This window comes from Xiphophorus hellerii, chromosome 14 (assembly GCF_003331165.1).
Source record: "Xiphophorus hellerii strain 12219 chromosome 14, Xiphophorus_hellerii-4.1, whole genome shotgun sequence".
Lineage (NCBI taxonomy): Eukaryota > Metazoa > Chordata > Actinopteri > Cyprinodontiformes > Poeciliidae > Xiphophorus > Xiphophorus hellerii.
The window spans coordinates 24,539,634-24,566,510 of NC_045685.1; the positions used below are offsets into that span (position 1 = coordinate 24,539,634).

At 41.4% G+C, this 26,877-nt stretch overlaps 5 protein-coding genes and 1 long non-coding RNA gene across 14 annotated transcripts in view; 5 read left to right on the forward strand and 1 right to left on the reverse strand.

Moving 5' to 3' along the window:
- LOC116733103 (immunoglobulin superfamily member 3-like) overlaps positions 1-26,877 on the forward strand; it is a 919,724-nt gene that overhangs the window by 710,392 nt on the left and 182,455 nt on the right. The gene's annotated exons all lie outside the window — the stretch shown is intronic.
- Positions 1-26,877, reverse strand: part of LOC116733131 (butyrophilin-like protein 8) — a 766,651-nt gene that overhangs the window by 546,348 nt on the left and 193,426 nt on the right. The window lies entirely within an intron of this gene.
- Positions 1-26,877, forward strand: part of LOC116733102 (gastrula zinc finger protein XlCGF57.1-like) — a 366,755-nt gene that overhangs the window by 41,924 nt on the left and 297,954 nt on the right. The gene's annotated exons all lie outside the window — the stretch shown is intronic.
- LOC116733138 (gastrula zinc finger protein XlCGF49.1-like) lies at positions 11,541-12,843 on the forward strand. The gene is made up of 2 exons (XM_032583912.1): positions 11,541-11,838; positions 12,007-12,843. Exons 1-2 carry the CDS (start codon positions 11,655-11,657, stop codon positions 12,438-12,440), a joined length of 618 nt encoding a protein of 205 aa, XP_032439803.1. The 5' UTR covers positions 11,541-11,654; the 3' UTR covers positions 12,441-12,843.
- LOC116733163 (uncharacterized) lies at positions 16,440-18,083 on the forward strand. The gene is made up of 2 exons (XR_004341961.1): positions 16,440-16,478; positions 17,911-18,083. It is a non-coding gene; the product is annotated as an uncharacterized LOC116733163 (long non-coding RNA).
- LOC116733121 (gastrula zinc finger protein XlCGF57.1-like) lies at positions 18,296-20,445 on the forward strand. The gene is made up of 2 exons (XM_032583852.1): positions 18,296-18,996; positions 19,249-20,445. Exons 1-2 carry the CDS (start codon positions 18,309-18,311, stop codon positions 19,764-19,766), a joined length of 1,206 nt encoding a protein of 401 aa, XP_032439743.1. The 5' UTR covers positions 18,296-18,308; the 3' UTR covers positions 19,767-20,445.

Below are 26,877 nucleotides of genomic sequence, written 5' to 3' on the forward strand. Positions count from 1 at the left end.
GGCTCGGCAGCACAAACACTCAGCGATGATCGAGATCAGCGGGAGCTTACATCCATCAATCAGTTCTTGGTCCATTAAGTCCCCACAGAAATATTATCTGTTTCTTTTTGTCTTTTTTTTTACTCTTGGTTTTGTGCTGCTTCTGTCTGCTGTCTCTCTTTGGATCCGTTTGGCCTGAGGTGCCGGCTCTCCAGAACTAATCTAGACAAAAGTTTTCTCTTTTGTGATGTGATTAAAAAAAAATGCCTCAAAGTCTTTTGTATTATTATTATTATTATTTGCTCTACAGAGCTAAAGCTGGTTGAATAATCTGTTGGTCTCCTTTCTTCCTTTTGTAGAGATATTTGATATTTGAGAGATAAGACACGCCGTGTCTTCCATTTTGTTGACCCCAGTAAAGGTTCCTCATTTCTGCCTGCTACTATGATTGAAGTCTGAGTTCTCCAGCAATCAGTGCAGAACGATTACCAATGAAACATGCAGCAGGAGATCTCTCACCTGTGCAACAACACCGGCTGTTTTACCTGGAGGTTGATACTGATGGAGCTGACAGTCTATGAAGCAACACTGACCTGAAACATAAAATATGCTGCTATAATTGGAACTCTATAATGTAATCTCAGTAAATATGTTTTATACTATGTCTGTTTTTATAAACTATCGTATCCGTAATAAAAACAGATAGGTTGCTGAATCTAGCTGATGGGTCGGTCCCGAATGTTTGGGCTGTTAGAGTCGGTTCTTTGAATTGAACCATGGGAACCGGCTCCTAGAGCCGTTCTTCATTATGAGGGCCGGGGCTGCAAACACAGTTCCTACCCAACTCTTCAAACCGCACAGTGATCGATCTGCACAGGTGCTGTGAGGAACAAAAGACAATTTTAACTCTGTTTCTCGTCCAGTAGCATAAACACTGAAATTAAGAAACCACAATCCCTGAATTAGGAGGGAATGTGGGGCAAATGTGATGAAAGATTTGCATTATTACTAAACTTCTATCACTGCTGACTATTCTATCACCACCCTGATTATTATTCATCATATAATCTGACAATTACAGTTTCCGTGACGCCAGTTTAAGGAAGTACACGGACAGTGAAGGCAATCTTACACCGAAAACTCATGAAACACTTTCACAGTTTACTGATGAGACTGGTTAAACATCGCTGTATCTGAAAACTATTTAAACATCCAGACATCCATCCATTTTCTGTTCACCCTTTGTCCTTAGTGGGGTCGGGAGGGTGGCCGGCGCCAATCTCCAGCTACGTTCCGGGCGAGAGGCGGGGTTCACCCTGGACAGGTCGCCAGTCTGTCGCAGGGCACTATTTAAACAATCAGGTCAAATTATAAATATTAAATAATCACTGGTTAGCTGTAAGGGCCAGCAGATTCTACTCTGCTAGCCCTAAAAAAATAAAAATAGTAAAAATCTCAATTATGTTTAATTTAAGCTATAATTTAACTTTTATTCTACAAATTAGTTGCTTATTGGTGTCATTGAGGTTTAATTTCCTACTTTAAAAAGTGCCTTAAACGCATCTCATATCGTTCTAAGTATTTAAAATACTTAAATATCAACTTTGACCTGGACTGTTTACTATTCATCATATAATATCTAAATTACACTTTGTGATCCGTGACAGTCTTATCTTTACTCATACTGGTTAAAGATTATGTTTTAAACCAGATTGTTTTCCAGCTTGTTTTCCTTAAACCCGTTTTTTGTTTTAATTCTCAGTCGTATTTGTACTTAAGATCCCCATCCGTATCCCATTAGATACTGAAGTTAAAGAGGGGAACACATTCAGACAGGATTAATTTCTGTGCATTTCAGTTTTTTTTTTTGTTGTTTTTTTTTGTTTTTTTTTTATATTTATTTATGATTTTCAAGAATAAACAGGCAAATTAGAGGACAAAACAACAAGGATAAAAAAAAACTAACCAGAATCATCAAAACAAAAATCCACAGAACAGAACAATCAAAACACTGTCAGCTAACAAAGGGTCTGATAAGAGGATAAAATGCACATCAGATTGTAGAGTGTTATCGAGCATGAGACAGAGTCCAAGCGAGTAAGAGACATTTCTGAGGACATTGAAACAAACAGCCCACCATGGAATATGGAATAACAAGAAAAGATGAACACAAGTTATAATCACAATAAACATGACGAAACGGTAAATGAGTAAAATAAATTATTAGAAAATGCAGGTCCAGATGTAAACGACAGTTATTTTAGCCTATTATTTTGTATGTATCTATTGAAAGGACCCCACACATCCAGGAACTTCTGATGATTGTCAGACAAAGAGTATCGAATCTCCTCAAGATAGATACAGGACACCATATCATTAAGCCATTTCTTAAAACAAGGCGGGGTAGAGGATTTCCATTCCCGTAGAATAACCCGCTTTGCTACCACTAAACCAAACATTAGAGACTGTTGTAGGGACATGGGAAGAGCAAGAGAGGATTTAGAGCAACCCAAAATGATCAAATGCCTATCCGGACATAGAGGCTTGCCATAAGCTGTCATGAAGTGCGGTGTGTTGAGGTGGTGAGGGAGACGCAGCGGACCCAGGTAAGATGAAAAATGATGGTTTAATGATGAAGCACAGTCCAAACAACGAGTAGCAGGCACACGGAAACACTGAGGACGACTAAACTGGACATTGACGTAACATTGACGAGGACCCGACGAGGAACAAGGAACACAGGTGGAGTTAAATACACGGGAGGGTAATCACAGAAACGAGACACACCTGGGAACAATCAAGGGGAGGACAGGACAACTAAGAGACTAAAGGACACAGAAAACTCTAAATAAACACAGAAAAACACAGATCCTGACAGTACCCCCCCCTCAAGGGCGGCTACCAGACGCCAAAAAAAAAAAAAACCCAACAAGGGTGGGCGGAGGGGCACCGGATGGGGGGCCAGAGTCCAGAAAAACAAAAAACAACCCACCATCGTGGGCGGAAACACAAGAAGGGCCAAGAGTCCATAAACAAACAAAACACTACCCACAGGGTGGGCGGAGGCAAAGGAGGCGGGAACCACGGAGGTGGTCTGGCGGTCGTCCGCGGCGGCGGGAACCACAGAGGCGGTCCGGCGGCCGTCCGCGGCGCTGGAGGCGGGAACCACGGAGGCGGTCCGGCGGCCGTCCGCGGCGCTGGAGGCGGGAACCACGGAGGCGGTAACCACGGAGGCGGTAACCACGGAGGCGGTCCGGCGGCCGTCCGCGGCGCTGGAGGCGAGAACCACGGAGGTGGTCCGGCGGTCGTCCGCGGCGCTGGAGGCGAGAACCACGGAGGTGGTCCGGCGGTCGTCCGCGGCGCTGGAGGCAGGAACCACGGAGGCGGTCCGGCGGCCGTCCGCGGCGCAGGAGGCGGGAACCCCGGAGGCGGGAACCACGGAGGCGGTCCGGCGGTCGTCCGCGGCGCTGGAGGCGGGAACCACGGAGGCGGTCCGGCGGCCGTCCGCGGCGCTGGAGGCGGGAACCCTGGAGGCGGGACCCCAGGGGGCGGTCCAGCGGCCGTCCGCGGCCCTGGAGGTGGCGATGATGAGCCCCGGGGGCCGCCCACAGACGGCGACGACGATCCCCCCGAGGCAGGGTCTCTGGTGGAGAACATGGGGTCTCAGTGGGAACACAGGGGGTCTGGGTCTCGGGAGGAACAGATAGGGACTGGGTCTCGGTCGGAGCGCAGGGGGTCTCGGTCGGAGCGCAGGGGGTCTCGGTTGGAGCACTGGGGGTCTCGGTCGGAGCACTGGGGGTCTCGGTCTCGGTCGGAGCACTGGGGGTCTCGGTCTCGGACGGAGCACTGGGGGTCTCGGTCTCGGGTGGAACGCAGAGGGTCAGGGTCTCGGGTGGAACGCAGAGGGTCAGGGTCTCGCGTGGAACGCAGAGGGTCAGGGTCTCGGGTGGAACGCAGAGAGTCTCAGGAGGAACACAGGGAGTCTGAGTCGGAACGCAGGGAGTCTCGGAAGGAACGCTGGGGGTCTGGGTCTCGGAAGGAACACTGGGAGTCTCGGAAGGAACACTGGGAGTCTCGGAAGGAACACTGGGAGTCTCGGAAGGTGCGCCGGCTGGAACGCCGGCTGATTCGGCCTCGGGTGCGCCGGCTGGAACGCCGGCTGATTCGGCCTCGGGTGCGCCGGCTGGAACGCCGGCTGATTCGGCCTCGGGTGCGCCGGCTGGAGGTGAGCCGGAGCGGAGCCTCGGGGCCGGCTGCGGGGGCGAGCCGGAGCGGAGCCTGGGAACCGGCTGCGGGGGCGAGCCGCAGTGAAGCCTGGGAACCGGCTGCGGGGGCGAGCCGCAGCGAAGCCTTGGAACCGGCTGCGGGGGCGAGCCGCAGCGAAGCCTTGGAACCGGCTGCGGGGGCGAGCCGCAGCGAAGCCTTGGAACCGGCTGCGGGGGCGAGCCGCAGCGAAGCCTTGGAACCGGCAGCGGAGGTGACAGCTCCGGAAGGCGACGAGGGGCCGGGTCCACCGGCGGCTCACGTCGCTGTCTCCGGGCTGACCGTGGAGGTGGCGGCTCCGGAAAGCGACGAGGGGCCGGGTCTGCCGGCGGCTCACGTCGCTGTCTCCGGGCAGACAGCGGAGGAGACGGATCCGGAAGGCGACGAGGGGCCGGGTTCACCGGCGGCTCACGTCGCTGTCTCCCCCGGCGTGAGGAATGGCGGGGGCCGAATCCGGAGGGCTTTGGGGTGGTGACTGGTGGGATCAGACATTTGTTAATCGCCAGGGTGTAGTCTGAGTCCAGTCCCATCTCCTCCAGCAGCAGCGGAGATGGCAGGATCTCTACGTCCTTGTAGAGATCCCGCTGAGCCAACTCCAACTGCTGCTGGAACCATGCCTCTTGGTCGTGCTGCTCTCTCACCATTCGGTTTGGTCGGGTCCTTCTGTCATGAAGTGCAGTGTGTTGAGGTGGTGAGGGAGACGCAGCGGACCCAGGTAAGATGAAAAATGATGGTTTAATGATGAAGCACAGTCCAAACAACGAGTAGCAGGCACACGGAAACACTGAGGACGACTAGACTGGACATTGACGAGGACCCGACGAGGAACAAGGAACACAGGTGGAGTTAAATACACGGGAGGGTAATCACAGAAACGAGACACACCTGGGAACAATCAAGGGGAGGACAGGACAACGAAGAGACTAAAGGACACAGAAAACTCTAAATAAACACAGAAAAACACAGATCCTGACATAAGCATTGCTATAAAATTCAAAAATCTTGCACCAGAAGTCCATTAGTTTAGGACAGGAGCAAAACATGTGACCCAGAGTCCCATCATCTAATTTACATTTGTCGCATTTTGGTGAGACGCAGGGGAATAGCCTATTGAGTTTAGTTTTAGAAAAGTGCAGCCGATGGATAACTTTGAATTGAATAAGTTGCAGTCTAGAGTTAATGGAGCAGGTCTTGATTCTTGAAAGAGACAAATCCCATTGCTCATCCGAAATCTCACCAAGTAGATCAGAAGCCCAGGCCTCTTTTATATGCCTAGTAGACGGGGATGAACTGAGAAGATTAACAAACTGAGAAATTAGGTTTTTAGAGGTAGAGGGCTTTCTTATAAGCTCGTAGAAACTATGCTGTGCCGGTAAGGTTTCATAGTGGGGGAGGTGCTGTTTTACAAAGTTCCGGGCTTGCAAGTACCTGAAAAAATGGCTAGAAGGAAGACCAAATTTTGATTGTAGTTGCGTGAAGGAAGCAAAGTGATTATTAATGTATAAATCCTTAACAGCAACTATCCCCTTATTTAACCAGTGCTTAAAAACTACATCCATATTACCTGGCTTAAATGCTGAATTCTGACAAATCGGGGCATAGATGGACAAGCCAGGGAGATTCAATACATTCTTTAACTGCTTCAGAATCCTGAGTGAATTTCTTAGTATAAAATTATCCTTCAGCAACTGAAAGGACAAAGAAGGATTGGAAAACAATACTGCAGCTGAGGAAGAAGAAGTAAGCTCCAATAACGCAAGGTTTTCGTTCAATGGCCATTTGGGTAGTAGCGAGTCAACCACCTCACCCCTCGAACAGAACTGAGTCCAGAAAACCCAGGATCTGGCATTACACGCCCAGTAATAGTATCGAAAAACAGGAAGGCCTAGGCCCCCCTCCGCAGTAGGTTTCTGTAGGTGAGACTTTGATATTCGAGGGTGCTTACCAGCCCAGACAAAAGGGATTATAATAGAGTCTATCATCTTAAAAAAGGAAGCAGTGAGATAAATGGGTATATTTTGAAAAAGATAGGTAAATTTCGGAAGGAGCACCATCTTGACAACATTGATGCAACCAATCAATGAAAGAGGAAGGTGCCTCCACATGTCAGCCATGGATTTAATTTTGTTGATTAAATCCAAAAAATTATATTTAAAAAGGAGTTTAGGGTCTCTTGTGATATTTATCCCCAGATACTCGAAATGACTAGTGGAAACTTTGAATGGCAGATTGCTAAGAAAAGCAGCGTTCAGACCATTTGAAAGAGGCATAAAAAGACTTTTATCCCAATTAATAGTAAAACCGGAAAGCTTGCCAAATTTATTTATAAGTGTAAGAAGTGGAGAAAGAGAGACTGTAACGTCTGAAAGGGTCAGGATAACATCGTCTGCATACAGGCCAATGGGACTATCTGTAGCATAGTCTGAAATGCCAGTGATCGATGGATGGTTCCTGATGGAAATAGCAAGGGGTTCCATGGCCAGTGCAAATAGCAACGGAGAAAGACAACACCCCTGTCTGGTTCCGCGATGCAATAAAAAAGAAGCAGACCTGTCGTGATTACTCAGAACTGAGGATCTTGGCTGAGCGTAAAGCATTTTTAGTAAAGTCATAACTTTATCGCCAAAGCCAAATTTTTGGAGAACCAAAAACAAATAGTCCCATTCAATTTGGTCGAATGCCTGTTGAGCATCTAATGAAATAACTGCGGAGGCAGGAAGGTTGGACTGGTACATAACACTTAAGAGTCGACGAGTGTTTGAAAAGGAATACCTGTTGGGGATAAAGCCAGTCTGGGTGGGATGGATCAGATGAGCTATGCATTTATTTAAACAAGTAGCTAGTACTTTGGCTACTATTTTTTGGTCACCATTTAGTAAGCTTAAAGGACGGTATGAGGCAACATTAGAGCAATCCCTGCCCTTCTTCAGGAGAAGACAGATATGAGCATCATACAAACTCTGGGGAAACACTCCCTCCACCACAGAAGAGTTCACCATACGCAGAAGAAGAGGGGCAACCAGATCCAAATAACATTTATAGAAATCTATTCCAAACCCATCCGGACCACAAGCCTTACCAGGAGATAAAGAGTGTATCGCGGATTTAATTTCTTCAATAGTAAAACTAGAGTCCAGGTGTGCCCTGGCGGATTCATCCAGGACAGGTACATTTAAATTGTTTAGAAAGACTTTAATATCCGTGCTGGTAGCACTACTCTTGGAGGTGTATAAATCACTGTAATAATTGAAAAAGGCATCATTAATGAGTTTAGGATCAGTTAACAGTTGGCCAGAAGGAGAAGTAACTTTATGAATAGCTCTATCTGCCAGTGTGCCTTTTATTTGTCTAGAAAGCAATCTATCAGGTTTGTCCGCCAGTTCAAAATGCTTTTGTTTAAGTTTGCGAATGCAATTACCAACTTGTTCCCCAAGCATGTGGTTATATTCAGATTTTATCTTCAGAATGGCATTAAGTATATTTTCATCATTTGAGTTCTGGTACCTGTCCTCCAAAACAGCCAATTCAGCCTGAATATCTGCAAAACGCTGAGATCTGGCCCTTTTGACCGAAGACTGATAAGAAATAATGTTGCCCCTCAGAACCACCTTAAATGTCTCCCACAAGACTGAATCAGACACATCACCTTTGTCATTAAAAAGAAGGAAATCTGAGATTTTAGCTGAAATGAAGTCCTTAAGTGCTTGATCCGAATTGATGGGGGGGATAAATTTCCAGTTGAACGATGGAGCATGAAGATTAAAGTGGATCTGAAGTAAGAGAGGGGCGTGATCTGAAATTAAGATCCCGTGAATGTGCATTTCAGTTTTCATGGAGTTCTGTACCATGTAGAATAATTGAGTTTAGCTTTTATTTGAAGTTTCTGTGTATGACTGGATGTAAAATACTTTAGAAATGAAAGCAGTGAAATGTTCTTGTTTTTCCATAAATAAAACTCTGATGTTTGTTTGAAAAAAATCTCAAAAAAAAATTTGATTTGGTCAGATTTTGATTTAGAGCTAACCACAGAGAGGTTTTTATGTTCCCAAATTTTTGTCATTGTTACACTTTGCTATGAGAAACAAAGTATATTATTAAACAGGTATGTTAAAATATACACTAGTATTTTGAGCAGAATATGCTTTTTAATAACTGTTGATGTGAATAAATATTGATGGATTATTCAGTGATTGTCATCGTCATTAACTGTTGCCATATTTTTAAATGTCAGCTTTAAGTAAAGCATCTAAAGATCCTTGCAATAACAGTAAAACATGAGTTTTTACACAAATTGAATTTTTTTCATTTCCTCAATATCAAAATTCAAGACAGTTTTCAAAAAATGTCATATTCATGACATTTTACAAAATTAAAAGTATTTTTTTATCAATTAGACTGATTTATTATTCTAATCTCAAATGTAATGTTTTGATTAGTTATTAATTAATTCTGCATTGTCAGAAACTACATCTTTATGGACTTTTCATGCACCTTTCAGTTACTGTATCCAGAGATAACATTGCAGACGATCTACAATACTGTAATGTGACACAAAAACAAGTCAGAAATATCTTTTGCATTTGAAGGATATATTTTTTAAATCCATCAAAAATCCATAAGTTAATCAACTCGCCCAATTCTTTCTGTTGTTAAGAACTTTGGATTAATGATCCTTTTCAGTTTTGTTGTCAAATTGTTGATTTTATGGCTTTAGTTAAAGTGATCTGTCTTCTTCTCACATCTTGTCTCTTTTCACTTCTTTTTTTAGCAACATGAACCTTTTTTTCCACAACACAGTTATTCTCTTATCTGCAAATCAAAGTCAAAACAACAATTCTCTGTGTTCCTCTATAATATATGTAGTCATTTACTGTTTAACTTCAAGACTGAATCACAAAATACAAAACTATAATATTAGACTCTGTTTCACAAGCTGAAACGATCACACACAAGAAATTAAAATACCTTCTAATATGGTTCTTTTGTAAGATTAAAAATATCTTTTGATAACTGACTCCAAGCTCACATTTTTAAATAATTATTTTTTTCATTAGTGTCAGTATGATGTATTATTCTAATCATAAATGCTGTGTTTCCATTAAATGTGGAAAATCCTCATAATTAACAGAAATAAAAGGCTTGGAAACATCCGTGTGTTTGTGTAATTACTTTAATACTGTGTTTCACTCACTGAAATATATGAACCTTTTATTAATGTTGTAAGATATTTAATATAACTTTATGTTGAGAGGAGGCTCAAAGCGGAACATTCAAGCGGGAACTAAAAATCGTTTCCAGTTTCTTCAGTGCAGCCAAAGTGAAACACACGGAAAGCTACGGAGCTCACGAGGTAGCATTAGCTCCTCTTAGAAGGTAGTTTGAAAACAGGTTTGGTGTTTTCGGTAAATATTTCCGTGTTTTCAGTGAAAATGTCTTCAGTTCCGCCTCAGAGAGAGTTTATCAACGAGCAGGTAACTCCTGCTGGAGAAACATTCACAGAGTGGAAAGAAATCAACGTTAAGATGGAGGAAGAGATGGAGGATCAGCGCAGACTGATGGATTTTACCCGGATACCGAGGATCATCTTACACCGGATAGGTACGAAACACCTTCATGTTTTACTGATTAATCAGGTTTAAGAAAGACGAAGCTGAAGTTGGTTTCCAATTCAAGCTTCCGATTCGGGAAATGGCTAAAGGGCGATTCCACCTATTTTTTCCTTCCGCATGTTTAATCGACTCTAGTTTAAAAACTACAACACCCAGACTCTTCAATCCTGGACTGGAGTATTCTGCTCTAATAGCAGAATATTTAAACCCAGGGGCGATTCTAGGATCTGACCTTTAGGGGTCCTTAGCCCCCAGCAGTGCTAAGGACCAAGAGAAGTTATTTGTTGGTGCATTTTTCTAAACTTCACTGCTTATTTACATACATTCACATAAGAAATGAAATAGTTTTGTCCAACTAAAACCGTTAACAACTACATACAGGTCTGGAAAAAATGAAGAGACCACTGCACTAAACCCCATTGAAAACCTCCTGGTTATTCCACCAAATATTGGTTTCTGAACTCTTCCTGAGTTAAAACATTTGTTTTGTTGTTTCTAAATGAATATGAACTAGTTCTCTTTGCATTATTCAAGGTCTGAAAGCACTGCATTTTTAAATTATTTTGACCTTTTCTCATTTTCTGAAAATAAACACAAAGTTTTTGCTTGGAATTTCAGAGACATGTCAGTAGTTCAACAATCTTCATTTTATTTAAACATGTACCTAAACAGTGAACCCTCGTGTTTCTCGGGGGTTGTGTTCCCAAAAGAACCCATGATAGGCGAAATCCGTGAAGCATTTACCTTTATTTTTTACAATTTTTATAAAGCATAATTACCGTATTTTCCGCACTATAAGGCGCACCACATTATAAGGCGCACCTTCAATGAATGGCCTATTTTAAAACTTTTTTCATATATAAGTTGCACCGTGTTTAAGGCGCATAGGATAGACGCTACAGTAGAGGCTGGAGTTACGTTATGCATCCATTAGATGGAGCTGCGCTAAAGGGAATGTCATCAAAATAGTCAAATAGACTTAGACTGACTTTATTGTCATTTTGCATGCACAGGGTTTATACAGAACGAAATTTCGTTGCATACGGCTCAGGACAATGTTTTGAGGTTACTCCAGAATAAGATAAAATACAGTATAAAATATGAATATAAATATGAATATAAAATATAAAGTGCAGGACTGACAGTAAAATGGAAGTTATTTAGCTCTGTACATGTGCAAGGTATGAAGTGGAGACCAGATTTTGAGTGCAGTCCAGTTAAGAGTTCAGCAGTCTGATGGCAAGTGGGAAAAAGCTGTTTCGGAACCTGGTGGACCTGCACCGGATGCTGCGGAACCTCTTTCCAGAGCCAGAAAAAAATCCTGTTTTTATCCAACAAAATATTAATAGGAAAACTTCCTTGTTTGATTGACATTTAAAGGCTTTTGTTTTGTCTTTTTGTCCAGATCTCCCACAATGTTGTGTGTGTAAAGAGGAGGAGGTTCTCAATGAAACAGAACCACAGAGGAACCAACTCATCTCTCATGGCTCTGCAGAAACTGAGAACCAGAATCAGGAAGGAATCAATTCTGAAGACCCAGGAAAAAAGAGAAAGGAAGAACAAAAACAAAAGGAGAAATATGAGAAAACCAAAGAGCAGAAAGGCAGAACTGACACTTCAAAACAAAAAAAGCACAAGAAAGCTCACGCAGGGCAAAAATTATATTCTTGTAAAATTTGTGATAAAACCTTTTCTCGAAACGATATCTTGCTGAGGCACAGAAGAATTCACAGATATGAGCGGCCTTTTTCTTGTGGGACTTGTGGAAAGAGTTACAGTAACAGAGGGACTTTAACTCATCACATGAGAATTCACACAGGTGAGAAGCCTTTCTCATGTGGATCCTGTGGAAAGAGTTTCTCTCGAAAGGACGCTCTAAATGTCCACATGATAACTCACACAGATGAGAAGCCTTTCTCTTGTGGGACTTGTGGAAGAAGTTTCTCTCAAAAAACTTATTTAAATGTTCACATGAGAATTCACACAGGTGAGAAGCCTTTCTCTTGTGGGATCTGTGGAAAAAGTTACAGTGAAAAAGGGACTTTAACTCATCACATGAGAATTCACACAGGTGAGAAGCCTTTCGCTTGTGGGATCTGTGGAAAAAGTTACAGTGAAAAAGGGACTTTAACTCATCACATGAGAATTCACACAGGTGAGAAGCCTTTCTTCTGTGGATCCTGTGGAAAGAGTTTCTCTCGAAAGGACTTTCTAAATGTCCACATGAGAATTCACACAGATGAGAAGCCTTTCTCTTGTGGGACTTGTGGAAGAAGTTTCTCTCAAAATACTAATTTAAATGTTCACATGAGAATTCACACAGGTGGGAAGCCTTTCTCTTGTGGGTCTTGTGGAAGAAGTTTCTCTCAAAAAGGTTCTTTAAATGTTCACATGAGAATTCACACGGGTGAGAGGCCTTTCTCATGTGGGACTTGTGGAAAACGTTTCTCTCAAAAAGGTGATTTAAATGTTCACATGAGAATTCACACGGGTGAGAAGCCTTTCTCATGTGGGAGCTGTGGAAAAAGTTACAGTAACAGAAGTAATTTATCTCGTCACATGAAGACTCACTCTGATGAGAATCCATAGGTCCAAAACAGATCCGATCCAATTTGGCATCTAATCCTATGGAAAATCTGGTCAGATGATGTAAACAGCAAGTTGAACATATTAAAGTCAACAGATTCTTGCAGGCTGCTAGTGATTCACTGTGATTGTGTCTTTCACTGTCTGACCAAAATAAACCTGAGGTCTACTTTTGCCTATCAGCTTGTTTTCCTTAATCCAGTTTTTTGTTTTAATTCTCAGTCGTATTTGTACTTAAGATCCCCATCAGTATCCCATTAGATACTGAAGTTAAAGAGGGGAACACATTCAGACAGGATTAATTTCTGTGCATTTCAGTTTTCATGGAGTTCTGTACCATGTAGAATAGTTGAGTTTAGCTTTTATTTGAAGTTTCTGTGTATGACTGGATGTAAAATACTTTAGAAATGAAAGCAGTGAAATGTTCTTGTTTTTCCATAAATAAAACTCTGATGTTTGTTTGAAAAAAACTCTAAAATAATTTTGATCTGGTCAGATTTTGATTTAGAGCTAACCACAGAGAGGTTTTTATGTTCCCAAATGTTTGTCATTGTTACACTTTGCTATGAGAAGCAAAGTATATTATTAAAAAGGTTTGTTAAAATATACACTACTATTTTGAGCAGAATATGCTTTTTAATAACTGTTGATTTGAATAAATATTGATGGATTATTCAGTGATTGTCATCGTCATTAACTGTTGCCATATTTTTAAATGTCAGCTTTAAGTAAAGCATCTAAAGATCCTTGCAATAACAGTAAAACATGAGTTTTTACACAAATTGAATTTTTTTCATTTCCTCAATATCAGAATTTAAGACAGTTTTCAAAAAATGTCACATTCATTACATTTTACAAAATTAAAAGTATTTTTCATCAATTAGTCTGATTTAATATTCTAATCTCAAATGTAATGTTTTCATTAGTTATTAATTAATTCTGCATTGTCAGAAACTACATCTTTATGGACGTTTCATGCACCTTTCAGTTACTGTATCCAGAGATAACATTGCAGACGATCTACAATACTGTAATGTGACACAAAAACAAGTCAGAAATATCTTTTGCATTTGAAGGATATTTTTTTAAAAACCCATCAAAAATCCATAAATTAATCAACTCGCCCAATGCTTTCTGTTGTTAAGAGCTTTGGATTAATGATCCTTTTCAGTTTTGTTGTCAATCAAATTGTTGATTTTATGGCTGTATTTAAAGTGATCTGTCTTATAAAAATATCAGACATAAAAACAGGCCAAGAATTTTTCAAAATAACCAGAAGACTTTTATTGTTTTGATGGCTTTAGTTAAAGTGATCTGTCTTGGTCTCACATCTTGTCTCTTCAGTGACCTTTCATGTTTTCACTACTTTTTTGGCAACATGAACCTTTTTTTCACAACACAGTCAGTTATTCTCCATCTTTACAAGTCAAAACAACGAATCTCTGCGCTCCTCTATAAAATATGTATTTATTTACTGTTAACTTCAAGACTTAATCACAAAATACAAAACTAGAAAATTCCTGAAGAAATTTAACCGGGGCCTGCCAAAATGTGCCCGTCGGTTTGGACCCAGCGTTCTGATGCTAAAAATTAGCATCAATGCTAAAGAAACCTGCAATGTAATCAATAGCATGTGGAGAGTAACAAGCATGTTGATTAACATGGTCTTGCACCATTCAGTATGTTAATATTAATGTATAATCTAAAATGAGCCAAAATGCTAATGTAAACCTAAATGCTGCCAGTAGCATGTGGGCTATCATTAGAATGTTGTCTTACATGGACTTCCTACATTCAGTGTCCTAAACATGGATAATAATTAAGAAAAATAGCTAAAATCTTATTTTAGGGAAAATGCTTAACCTGAGAGAAAAAGATAATGCAGGCTAATATTATTGCACCACCTATGGCCTTAATTTAACCATAGAGGAATATTAAGGCTTTTATTTTGAAATTTTCAGTAAGCTTCATTTTAAATGTCCAAACTAATTCCATGAGTAACATTGATCTAGGGGCTGCACAGTGGCGCAGTTGATAGCACTGTTGCCTTGCAGCAAGAAGGTCCTGGGTTCGATTCCCGGCCGGGGTCTTTCTGCATGGAGTTTGCATGTTCTCCCTGTGCATGCATGGGTTCTCTCCGGGTACTCCGGCTTCCTCCCACAGTCCAAAAACATGACTGTTAGGTTAATCGGTCTATCTAAATTCTCCACACACACCCTAGGGGTGTGTGTGTGTGAATGTTTGTCCTGTATGTCTTTGTGTTGCCCTGCGACAGACTGTCCAGGGTGACTCCGCCTCCCACCTGGAACGTAGCTGGAGATAGGCACCAGCAACCCTCCCGACCCCATTAGGGACAAGGGTGAACAGAGGATGGATGGATGAATGGAACGTTCATGTAAAAAATACACAAATGTAATGAGTAAGCTTAATTTTAAATCAGTTATAAAACACCCAAAACACAAGTAGTTCTAAAGGCCAGCTCAGTCCTCCTCTGTAGTAACTGACAGTTCCACCATGTTTGTAGTTCTGACATTCAGCTCAGACCTCTTTTGTAGGCACTGAGTGTCCGCCATGTTGTAGTCCTAACCTTCAGTCATTGTAGTTCTAAAGAGCAGCTGTTGTGTGAGTGTGAGACAGAAAGGTGGAAAAGAATTATATCTTTGTGAGACACCTAGTCAGTTTTTATTTAAAAAAGCAGTCCGAACAACTCCTTCCCGTTCGGGAACCGTGATACGTATTCGAAAACCGTTTGAAGAGTATGAGAGGGCTATTTGTCGCCCGCGATTCATATCTCTACCTCACTCTCAGTAATAACAGTGATGAAACATAGATGGTGTGCGCCGAGCTCTGAAATTTTTCAGAAATACATGGAAGTGAATCTGGGAGAGCGTCAGTTACCCTGCCGCATGATTTCGCTCTGAAGCACCTTGACAGAAAACCGTAAGCCCTAGAGAAATTTTGAAAACATTTTACCGGAGCAGGCATGCGTATCGATGTCATGACCGAGTTTGACACCAATCGGGCGATATTTGTGGGCGTGACGGCGATTTCTAAATTGTTTTGGGGTCAAAAATCCACTTCATTTCTCACTCTAATGGGGCAGCAGTTGGTTTCAGTTATGCTCTGTGTTTCTGCAGTTGGAAATTTTGCTCGTTTTTAGCTTTTTACGTCGCCATCGTAACTCCGATTCCCAATAACAGTAATAGCTAAATGCCGGGATTGAGCCGCACGTTTTGATACCACTTAGACTGTTTTACAAGCTAAAACAATCACAACAATTCTCTGCGTTCCTCTATAATATATGTAGCCATTTACTGTTTAACTTCAAAACTGAATCACAAAATACAAAACTATAATATTAGACTCTGTTTCACAAGCTGAAACGATCACACACAAGAAATTAAAATACCATCTAATATGGTTCTTTTGTAAGATAAAAAGTATTTTCTGATAACTGACTCCAAGCTCACATTTTTAAATAATTATTTTTTCATTAGTGTCAGTATGATGTATTATTCTAATCATAAATGCTGTGTTTCCATTAAATGTGGAAAATCCTCATAATTAACAGAAATAAAAGGCTTGGAAACATCCGTGTGTTTGTGTAATTACTTTAATACTGTGTTTCACTCACTGAAATATATGAACCTTTTATTAATGTTGTAAGATATTTAATATAACTTTATGTTGAGAGGAGGCTCAAAGCGGAACATTCAAAGGGGAACTAAAAATCGTTTACAGTTTCTTCAGTGCAGCCAAAGTGAAACACACGGAAAGCTACGGAGCTCACGAGGTAGCATTAGCTCCTCTTAGAAGGTAGTTTGAAAACAGGTTTGGTGTTTTCGGTAAATATTTCCGTGTTTTCAGTGAAAATGTCTTCAGTTCCGCCTCAGAGAGAGTTTATCAACGAGCAGGTAACTCCTGCTGGAGAAACATTCACAGAGTGGAAAGAAATCAACGTTAAGATGGAGGAAGAGATGGAGGATCAGCGCAGACTGATGGATTTTACCCGGATACCGAGGATCATCTTACACCGGATAGGTACGAAACACCTTCATGTTTTACTGATTAATCAGGTTTAAGAAAGACGAAGCTGAAGTTGGTTTCCAATTCAAGCTTCCGATTCGGGAAATGGCTAAAGGGCGATTCCACCTATTTTTTCCTTCCGCATGTTTAATCGACTCTAGTTTAAAAACTACAACACCCAGACTCTTCAAACCTGGACTGGAGTATTCTGCTCTAATAGCAGAATATTTAAACCCAGGGACGATTCTAGGATCTGACCTTTAGGGGTCCTTAGCCCCCAGCAGTGCTAAGGACCAAGAGAAGTTATTTGTTGGTGCATTTTTCTAAACTTCACTGCTTATTTACATACATTCACATAAGAAATTTAATAGTTTTGTCCAACTAAAACCGTTAACAACTACATACAGGTCTGGAAAAAATGAAGAGACCACTGCACTAAACCCCATTGAAAACCTCCTGGTTATTCCACCAAATATTGATTTCTGAACTCTTCCTGAGTTAAAACATTTGTTTTGTTGTTTCTAAATGAATATGAACTAGTTCTCTTTGCATTATTCAAGGTCTGAAAGCACTGCATTTTTAAATTATTTTGACCTTTTCTCATTTTCTGAAAATAAACACAAAGTTTTTGCTTGGAATTTCAGAGACATGTCAGTAGTTCAACAATCTTCATTTTATTTAAACATGTACCTATACAGTGAACCCTCGTTTTTCTCGGGGGTTGTGTTCCCAAAAGAACCCATGATAGGCGAAATCCGTGAAGCATTTACCTTTATTATTTACAATTATTATAAAGCATAATTACCGTATTTTCCGCACTATAAGGCGCACCACATTATAAGGCGCACCTTCAATGAATGGCCTATTTTAAAACTTTTTTCATATATAAGTTGCACCGTGTTTAAGGCGCATAGGATAGACGCTACAGTAGAGGCTGGAGTTACGTTATGCATCCATTAGATGGAGCTGCGCTAAAGGGAATGTCAACAAAATAGTCAAATAGACTTAGACTGACTTTGTTGTCATTTTGCATGCACAGGGTGTATACAGAACGAAATTTCGTTGCATACGGCTCAGGACAATGTTTTGAGGTTCCAATGTTGTGAGGTTACTCCAGAATAAAATAAAATACAGTATAAAATATGAATATAAATATGAATATAAAATATAAAGTGCAGGACTGACAGTAAAATGGAAGTTACTTAGCTCTGTACATGTGCAAGGTATGAAGTGGAGACCAGATTTTGAGTGCAGTCCAGTTAAGAGTTCAGCAGTCTGATGGCAAGTGGGAAAAAGCTGTTTCGGAACCAGGTGGACCTGCACCGGATGCTGCGGAACCTCGTTCCAGAGCCAGAAAAAAATCCTGTTTTTATCCAACAAAATATTAATAGGAAGACTTCCTTGTTTGATTGACATTTAAAGGCTTTTGTTTTGTCTTTTTGTCCAGATCTCCCACAATGTTGTGTGTGTAAAGAGGAGGAGGTTCTCAATGAAACAGAACCACAGAGGAACCAACTCATCTCTCATGGCTCTGCAGAAACTGAGAACCAGAATCAGGAAGGAATCAATTCTGAAGACCCAGGAAAAAAGAGAAAGGAAGAACAAAAACAAAAGGAGAAATATGAGAAAACCAAAGAGCAGAATGGCAGAACTGACACTTCAAAACAAGAAAAGCACAAGAAAGCTCACGCAGGGCAAAAATTATATTCTTGTAAAATTTGTGATAAAACCTTTTCTCGAAACGATATCTTGCTAAGACACAGAAAAATTCACAAATATGAGCGGCCTTTTTCTTGTGGGACCTGTGGAAAAAGTTACAGTAAAAGAGGGACTTTAACTTATCACATGAGAATTCACACAGGTGAGAAGCCTTTCTCCTGTGGATCCTGTGGAAAGAGTTTCTCTCGAAAGGACACTCTAAATGTCCACATGATAACTCACACAGATGAGAAGCCTTTCTCTTGTGGGTCTTGTGGAAGAAGTTTCTCCCTAAAAACTCATTTAAATGCTCATATGAAAGTTCACACAGGTGAGAAGCCCTTCTCATGTGGGACCTGTGGAAAGAGTTACAGTGAAAGAGGGACTTTAACTAATCACATGAGAATTCACACAGGTGAGAAGCCTTTCTCTTGTGGGTCGTGTGGAAAACGTTTCTCTCGCAAAGATTATTTAAATGTTCATATGAAAATTCACAATGGTGAGAGGCCTTTCTCTTGTGGGTCTTGTGGAAGAGGTTTCTCCCTAAAAACTCATTTAAATGCTCATATGAAAGTTCACACAGGTGAGAAGCCCTTCTCATGTGGGTCGTGTGGAAAACGTTTCTCTCAAAAAGGTGTTTTAAATGTTCACATTAGAATTCACACAGGTGAGAAGCCTTTCTCTTGTGGATCCTGTGGAAAGAGTTTCTCTCGAAAGGACGCTCTAAATGACCACATGATAACTCACACAGGTGAGAAGCCTTTCTCTTGTGGGTCTTGTGGAAGAAGCTTCTCCCTAAAAACTAATTTAAATGTTCACATGAGAATTCACACAGGTGAGAAGCCTTTCTCTTGTGGGTCTTGTGGAAGAAGTTTCTCTCGCAAAGATCATTTAAATGGTCATATGAAAATTCACAATGGTGAGAGGCCTTTCTCTTGTGGGTCTTGTGGAAGAAGTTTCTCTAACAAGAATTATTTAAATGTTCATATGAAAATTCACACAGGTGAGAGGCCTTTCTCTTGTGGGTCTTGTGGAAGAGGTTTCTCCCTAAAAACTCATTTAAATGCTCATATGAAAGTTCACACAGGTGAGAAGCCCTTCTCATGTGGAACCTGTGGAAAGAGTTACAGTGAAAAACATACTTTAACTCGGCACATTAGAATTCACACAGGTGAGAAGCCTTTCGCTTGTGGGATCTGTGGAAAGAGTTACAGTGAAAAACATACTTTAACTCATCACATGAGAATTCACACAGGTGAGAAGCCTTTCGCTTGTGGGATCTGTGGAAAGAGTTACAGTGAAAAACATACTTTAACTCATCACATGAGAATTCACACAGGTGAGAAGCCTTTCGGTTGTGGGATCTGTGGGAAGAGTTACAGTGAAAAACATACTTTAACTCATCACATGAGAATTCACACAGGTGAGAAGCCTTTCTCATGTGGGAGCTGTGGAAAACGTTTCTCTCAAAAAGGTTATTTAAATGTTCACATGAGAATTCACACAGGTGAGAAGCCTTTCTCATGTGGGAGCTGTGGAAAAAGTTACAGTAACAGAAGTAATTTATCTCGTCACATGAAGACTCACTCTGATGAGAATCCATAGGTCCAAAACAGATCCGATCCAATTTGGCATCTAATCTTATGGAAAATCTGGTCAGATGATGTAAACAGCAAGTTGTACATATTAAAGTCAACAGATTCTTCCAGGCTGCTAGTGATTCACTGTGATTGTGTCTTTCACTGTCTGACCAAGATAAACCTGAGGTCTACTTTTGCCTAGCAGCTTGTTTTCCTTAATCCAGTTTTTTGTTTTAATTCTCAGTCGTATTTGTACTTAAGATCCCCATCAGTATCCCATTAGATACTGAAGTTAAAGAGGGGAACACATTCAGACAGGATTAATTTCTGTGCATTTCAGTTTTCATGGAGTTCTGTACCATGTAGAATAGTTGAGTTTAGCTTTTATTTGAAGTTTCTGTGTATGACTGGATGTAAAATACTTTAGAAATGAAAGCAGTGAAATGTTCTTGTTTTTCCATCAATAAAACTCTGATGTTTGTTTGAAAAAAATCTCTAAAATAATTTTGATCTGGTCAGATTTTGATTTAGAGCTAACCACAGAGAGGTTTTTATGTTCCCAAATGTTTGTCATTGTTACACTTTGCTATGAGAAGCAAAGTATATTATTAAACACGTATGTTAAAATATACACTAGTATTTTGAGCAGAATATGCTTTTTAATAACTGTTGACTTGAATAAATATTGATGGATTATTCAGTGATTGTCATCGTCATTAACTGTTGCCATATTTTAAAATGTCAGCTTTAAGTAAAGCATCTAAAGATCCTTGCAATAACAGTAAAACATGAGTTTTTACACAAATTGAATTTTTTTCATTTCCTCAATATCAGAATTTAAGACAGTTTTCAAAAAATGTCACATTCATGACATTTTACAAAATTAAAAGTATTTTTTCATCAATTAGTCTGATTTATTATTCTAATCTCAAATGTAATGTTGAAAATGAGATCTAGATCTCAACGGGGTTTACCTGATTAAATAAAGAATTATTATTAAAAAGTCTTTGTGATGTATCAAGAGCCACGGTATCCACGGTTATGTCAGCATACCACCAAGAAGGACGAACCACATCCAATAGGATTAACTGTGGACGCAAGAGGAAGCTGTCTGAAAGGGATGTTCGGGTGCTAACCCGGATTGTATCCAAAAAACATAAAACCACGGCTGCCCAAATCACGGCAGAATTAAATGTGCACCTCAACTCTCCTGTTTCCACCAAACTGTCCGTCGGTAGCTCCACAGGGTCAATATACACGGCCGGGCTGCTATAGCCAAACCTTTGGTCACTCATGCCAATGCCAAACGTCGGTTTCAATGGTGCAAGGAGCGCAAATCTTGGGCTGTGGACAATGTGAAACATGTACTGTTCTCTGATGAGTCCACCTTTACTGTTTTCCCCACATCCGGGAGAGTTACGGTGTGGAGAAGCCCCAAACAAGCATACCACCCAGACTGTTGCATGCCCAGAGTGAAGCATGGGGGTGGATCAGTGATGGTTTGGGCTGCCATATCATGGCATTCCCTTGGCCCCAGACTTGTGCTAGATGGGCCCGTCACTGCCAAGGACTACCGAACCATTCTGGAGGACCATGTGCATCCAATGGTTCAAACATTGTATCCTGAAGGAGGTGCCGTGTATCAGGATGACAATGCACCAATACACACAGCGAGACTGGTGAAAGATTGGTTTGATGAACATGAAAGTGAAGTTGAACATCTCCCATGGCCTGCACAGTCACCAGATCTAAATATTATTGAGCCACTTTGGGGTGTTTTGGAGGAGCAAGTCAGGAAACATTTTCCTCCACCAGCATCACATCGTGACCTGGCCACTATCCTGCAAGAAGAATGGCTTGAAATCCCTCTGACCACTGTGCAGGACTTGTATATGCCATTCCCAAGACGAATTGACGCTGTATTGGCTGCAAAAGGAGGCCCTACACCATACTAATAAGTTATTGTGGTCTAAAACCAGGTGTTTACCTATCTCCTTTTACCAAGGTGTTGAGGGGATCCGTTTTGGTGGCCTTAGGATCGCATCTCTGCTTTTTGCGGATGATGTGGTCCTATTGGCTTCATCAGGTCGTGATCTGCAGCTCTTGCTGGAGCGGTTCGCAGCCGAGTGTGAAGCGGCCTGGATGAGGATCAGTGCCTCCAAATCCGAGGCCATGGTCTTGAGCCGGAAAAGGGTAGAGTGCCTTCTCCGGTTCAGGGGGGATGTCCTGCTCCAAGTGGAGGAGTTCAAGTATCTTGGGATCTTGTACATGAATGAGGGAAGAAGGGAGCTGGAGATTGACAGGCGGATTGGCGCAGCGTCTGCCGTCAAGCGGGCGTTGTACCGGTCCGTCGTGGTGAAGAAAGAGCTGAGCCAAAAAGCGAAGCTCTCGATTTACCGGTCGATCTACGTTCCCACCCTCATCTATGGTCATGAGATTTGGGTCATGACCGAAAGAACGAGATCGCGGATACAAGCGGCCAAAATGGGTTTTCTCTGTAGGGTGTCTGGGCTCTCCCTTAGAGATAGGGTGAGAAGCTCAGTCATCCGGGAGGGACTCAGTGTAGAGCCGCTGCTCCTTCTCATCGAGAGGAGCCAGTTGAGGCTCGGGCATCTGGTCAGGATGCCTCCTGGACGCCTCCCTGGTGAGGCGTTCCGGGCACGTCCCACCGGGAGGAGGCCCCGGGGAAGGCCCAGGACACGCTGGAGGGACTATGTCTCTCGGCTGGGAACGCCTCGGGATTCCCCCGGAGGAGCTGAATTATTCATAGTGGACTCACGGGATTATATTGCATTGTGTAACCCGCAATTAGTAAAGGACTTTTATTTTTGCGGGCCCACTTCCTGTGTTGCCCGAACTCTGCTAACTTATTTAAAGCCACGCCTCCAGTGCGCAGTAAAAGATCCTCACCTGTTCCACTGATTGTGGCTTGCTGTTGGCGTCTTCCTCAGGAATTCCTCCAAAAATCTTTGAACCTATTGATTTGATTGCTGGATGAGTTTGTTATTTGTTAACAGTATTACTTTTTCATGTGGTACTTCTGCTCGATTGCTCATTGGAGGGTTGTTTTATTAGAATCACTGGCATTGTTTACCTGGACCGCCACCAGGATTCTGTTAGTGCTGATTGTGGCTCAGTACGCCCCACTCTCTTCTAAAAGGTAACTTGTTGCTGAATTTTGTGCGTATTCTGACACCTTTACATTGATGCTGAGGCACTGAAGTTCAAGATAAAATTGATCAGAACAGAATGTAGCTACACTTAAGTTGATATTACGCAGTATATTTATTTATTTATTTATTTTCCTTCCCTCACTCTGCTTGAGTATTTGATGATTAATTTATTTTATTTTTCTTGATTGATATTTTGGAAGTGCACATTAACTTTAAATTGATTAGTTGAAATATGATAGTTTTGTTTTGTTTTATTTAAATTATGGTTAATTTAACCTGATTGAAATGTTTGTTTAATTATTAGGAATCTAAGTATTGCATTTGCATTTAGTATGCATAAACTAGATGTTTAGCAAATTATCACTGATATTTAAGATGAGTTATAATTTGCTTATTATTATCTGTAATAAGTAATAATTTGCTTATTATCTTAGAGATAAATAAATTTTCTCTAAGATAATAAGCAAATTATTACGTATCTCTAAGATAAGTAATTGTGTGTCTGTAATAATTTGCTTATTATCTTAGAGATAAATAAATTATCTCTAAGATAATAAGCAAATTATTACGTATCTCTAAGATAAGTAATTGTGTGTCTGTAATAATTTGCTCGTCTTAAGCAAATTATTCTCAGGTAAGAGAAGATCCTACATCATGGTCCTGCTGCTGGCCTCTGGTCTGTTGTCTCCTCCCCGACTCTTTGCTCCTTCTATTGTGACAATAAACATTTCTTTAAAATATATCAAAAGCAACAGTGAGAACAACTTTTGCAAAGAAAAAAACAGGACTGGGTTTATTCCTGGCAACAACTAGCTATCAAGCAATGCAACATGGCTCAACAGCAACAGCAAGGGCCCCTCCTTTTCCAGTTCAGGCATTCGCCTTGTTAGGCCTACGACAACTGATGTATTTGCCCACAACTGATGAAGCCAATAGGACCTCATCACATCTGCAAAAAGCAGAGACGAGATGCTAAGGCCACTAAAACGGATCCCATTAAAAAACCTTGACTGCATCTAGAAACTGGTGGGGAAGGGCAACCTGTGGAGAGCAACCTGTGGAGAGCAATCTGTGGAGGGCAACCTGTGGAGAGCAACCTGTGGAGAGCAACCTGTGGAGAGCAACTTGTGGAGAGCAATCTGTGGAGAGCAACCTGTGGAGAGCAACCTGCGGAGGGCAACTTGCGGAGAGCAACCTGCGGAGAGCAATCTGTGGAGAGCAACCTGTGGAGAGCAACCTGTGGAGAGCAACCTGCGGAGGGCAACCTGCGGAGGGCAACCTGCGGAGAGCAACCTGCGGAGAGCAACCTGCGGAGAGCAACCTGTGGAGAGCAACTCTCACTATGTTTCTCTAATCTGAACCATTTGCAAATTCAATTTTCTAGAAATTAATACTACCTTTGTGAGGACAATGTACATTAGTCAATAACCCCAATTTAAATCATTTTTGAAATCCTGGGGGGAACCGGAGCACCCGGAGAAAACCCCACACTAACACGGGGAGAACAGACAAACTCCCACAGAAAGAGGCGCCTGGTTGAGAATGAAGAACGCTTTTCTGTGAAGATGCAGCACTAACCACTGCATCACCGTGTTGTCCTTTTTTGTTTTTTAGTCTAAAATGTAAAATGTAATTTGGGGTTTTGAAAATGGTTCAGGACTGACCTGGACTCTTTAACTAGTTGCTTGTTTTAGAGGTTTTCTTGCTTTTCTCACCACAAATGTTTCTCCAATCGGAACCGTTTGCAAATTAAATTTTCCAGAAATTAATACTACCTTTTTTGAGGACAATTTACTTTGGTCAATAACCCTAATTTATATGGTTTTGGAAATCTGTGGGAAACCGGAGCACCCGGAGAAAAACCCACGGCCATTTTTTTGGGGGGGGATCTAAAATAAGAAATATATTTTGGGGTTTCAAACGGTTCAGAAATTAAATTTTTTCCTAATCGCTTGACTCAGAGGCTTTTTTGCTTTTCTTCTTGAACATTTGTGGTTTTCTGAGCCCCAAACAGTGTCGTATCTTCTTCCACACTGATTTTTCCTTGGCGACTGCCCCCACTGGTTCCTGTGACAGATTTTCCACAGAGCGGTCCGTCACGTCCATGGATTCCATGTTTCTCGGGATGTTTTCCATAAAGTCATTTACCTGGTTGGGAGAGGCATCAGGAACATCAATGTTTTCTGACAGGGTTTCCTCTGTCAGACGGTCCTGATCCATGGACGCAGTGTCAGAAACCTTGTTTTCCGCGGTAGTGTCTTTCTCGTTTCGTTCTTTTTGTCTCTCAGGTCCTAATTCGTGTTTGAGATGTAATTCAGTTTTTATGTTTTCCTGCTGTGAGTTAAGCTCACAGCCGGAGGGAAGTTGTTGAAAAGCAGTCAGTTGTTTTAGGAGACTGTCTTTCTCAGCTTTAAGCTCGGTGATAATCTTCAGGACACTCATCATTTGCTCTGAATAAGTTTTAATCTCTTTATGTATATGCTGCTTAGATGTTTCTAACTGCTGCATTAGAGTCAGAACATTTCCTTCATATCTGGCTTTTAGTTCTTGGTAATTAACTGTTGCGAATTCCAGAACAGATTGCAGATGTTTTATTGCCTTAGTTGATTGCCATTGGAGGAAAGAGATATCTTCTGCCTTTTTCTGATTGAGGTTGTCCTTCTCTGCTCTGAGTGCCTTGATGAGCTCAATAAGATCATGTTTGGTTTTTTCCAAATTAGCTTCTGTCATATGAGTCACATCTGCTTCATACCTCGACTTTAGTTCTAGGTATGAACCATTAACCTGCTCCAGTTCTCTCAACAGGTATTTCTCGGATTCCTTGAAGCTGCTGATCTCCTTGGACATTTTCTCTATTAAATTTTGGCCCTGTCTGATCTTGTCTTCATTGACCACCTGCAGGTCAGCCTGACGTTTGATCTCACTAATGTCTGCTTCAGATTTGGACTGAAGCTCCTCGTATTTAGCCTTCATGTCGTCCAGCTCTTGTTGGAGTGCTCTGTTTTTGTCTTTTAATTCCTTAATCCTTGACATGAACGCTCGCTCTGTGGCAATATGATCTATCTTCGCTAGGTCTAAGTCCTCTTGCAGCTGCTGTTTTGTGTCGCTGTCCACCTCGGAATCGATAATTGCAGGGCTGAGAGTCTCTGGATTGTTGCCCTTTTCAATTGCCTGTAGTTTTTTCTTCAACTCGATGCTCCTGCCGATGAAAATCTCCTTAAGAGCTCTCTGCCTCTCTACCTCAGCTTTTGTTTCCTCCAGTTTTGTTTGGGTATCGTCCAGCTTTTGGTTCTGGTCAAATAATTTTGCTTTCTCCATTTTTAAAAGAGAGCCAAGTCGTTGTATCTCTATGTGGAAATCAAAGGGAGGAGGTCTGTTCCCTACCCACCCATACTGACGTCCTTTGGCTAAATCACTGATGGAACAATTTTGGCTTTGATGTGCCATGTTTTGACAAAATAGTACTTGTTCAAATCAGTCTGCTAACAATCTCACTGTAAAAGCGCTTTGCGTGCGTCTGAACTCCTCAGTAGTGCAGCAAGCAATGACAAGAAGGTAGAAGTTTGTTACATAGATAGAGAGCTGATGACATCACAAGCATGACTCTAGTTGTGACATCACAGAGTTTTCCTTCATCTTTGGAATGTGTTACCGTTGGTTACACTGTCTATGTTGTTATACAAGCAGTTTATGGAGAGACGTTTTTTTTTTTGGCAATATTTACATAAAATGTGTGAATTTAGATTTCCAGATTTGTTTCATTGTGTCCAATGAAACATAAAACCTTTCAAAAGTTTTCACACACTCACACTTTTACAAACCTGAAAACTGCAAAGAAAAATGAAACTCTCCTTTAAATCTTTGTTTTAATATGTAGCGTCGCTGCTGGCTATCTGTTTGTATTGGGACTTTTTTGTCCTCCTCTGTGATTCTGTACATTCATTTTCGCGTTTAGATGTTTTC

Bases quoted from the DNA above. Each gene is read 5' to 3' on its own strand.
- LOC116733138 (XM_032583912.1), top strand. From the start codon at position 11,655: ATGAGAATTCACACAGGTGAGAAGCCTTTCTCATGTGGATCCTGTGGA. The intron at 11,839-12,006 runs GTGAGAAGCCTT...GAATTCACACAG, and splicing joins TCACATGAGAATTCACACAG to GTGAGAAGCCTTTCTTCTGT.
- LOC116733121 (XM_032583852.1), top strand. From the start codon at position 18,309: ATGAGAATTCACACAGGTGAGAAGCCTTTCTCCTGTGGATCCTGTGGA. The intron at 18,997-19,248 runs GTGAGAAGCCTT...AAGTTCACACAG, and splicing joins TCACATGAGAATTCACACAG to GTGAGAAGCCCTTCTCATGT.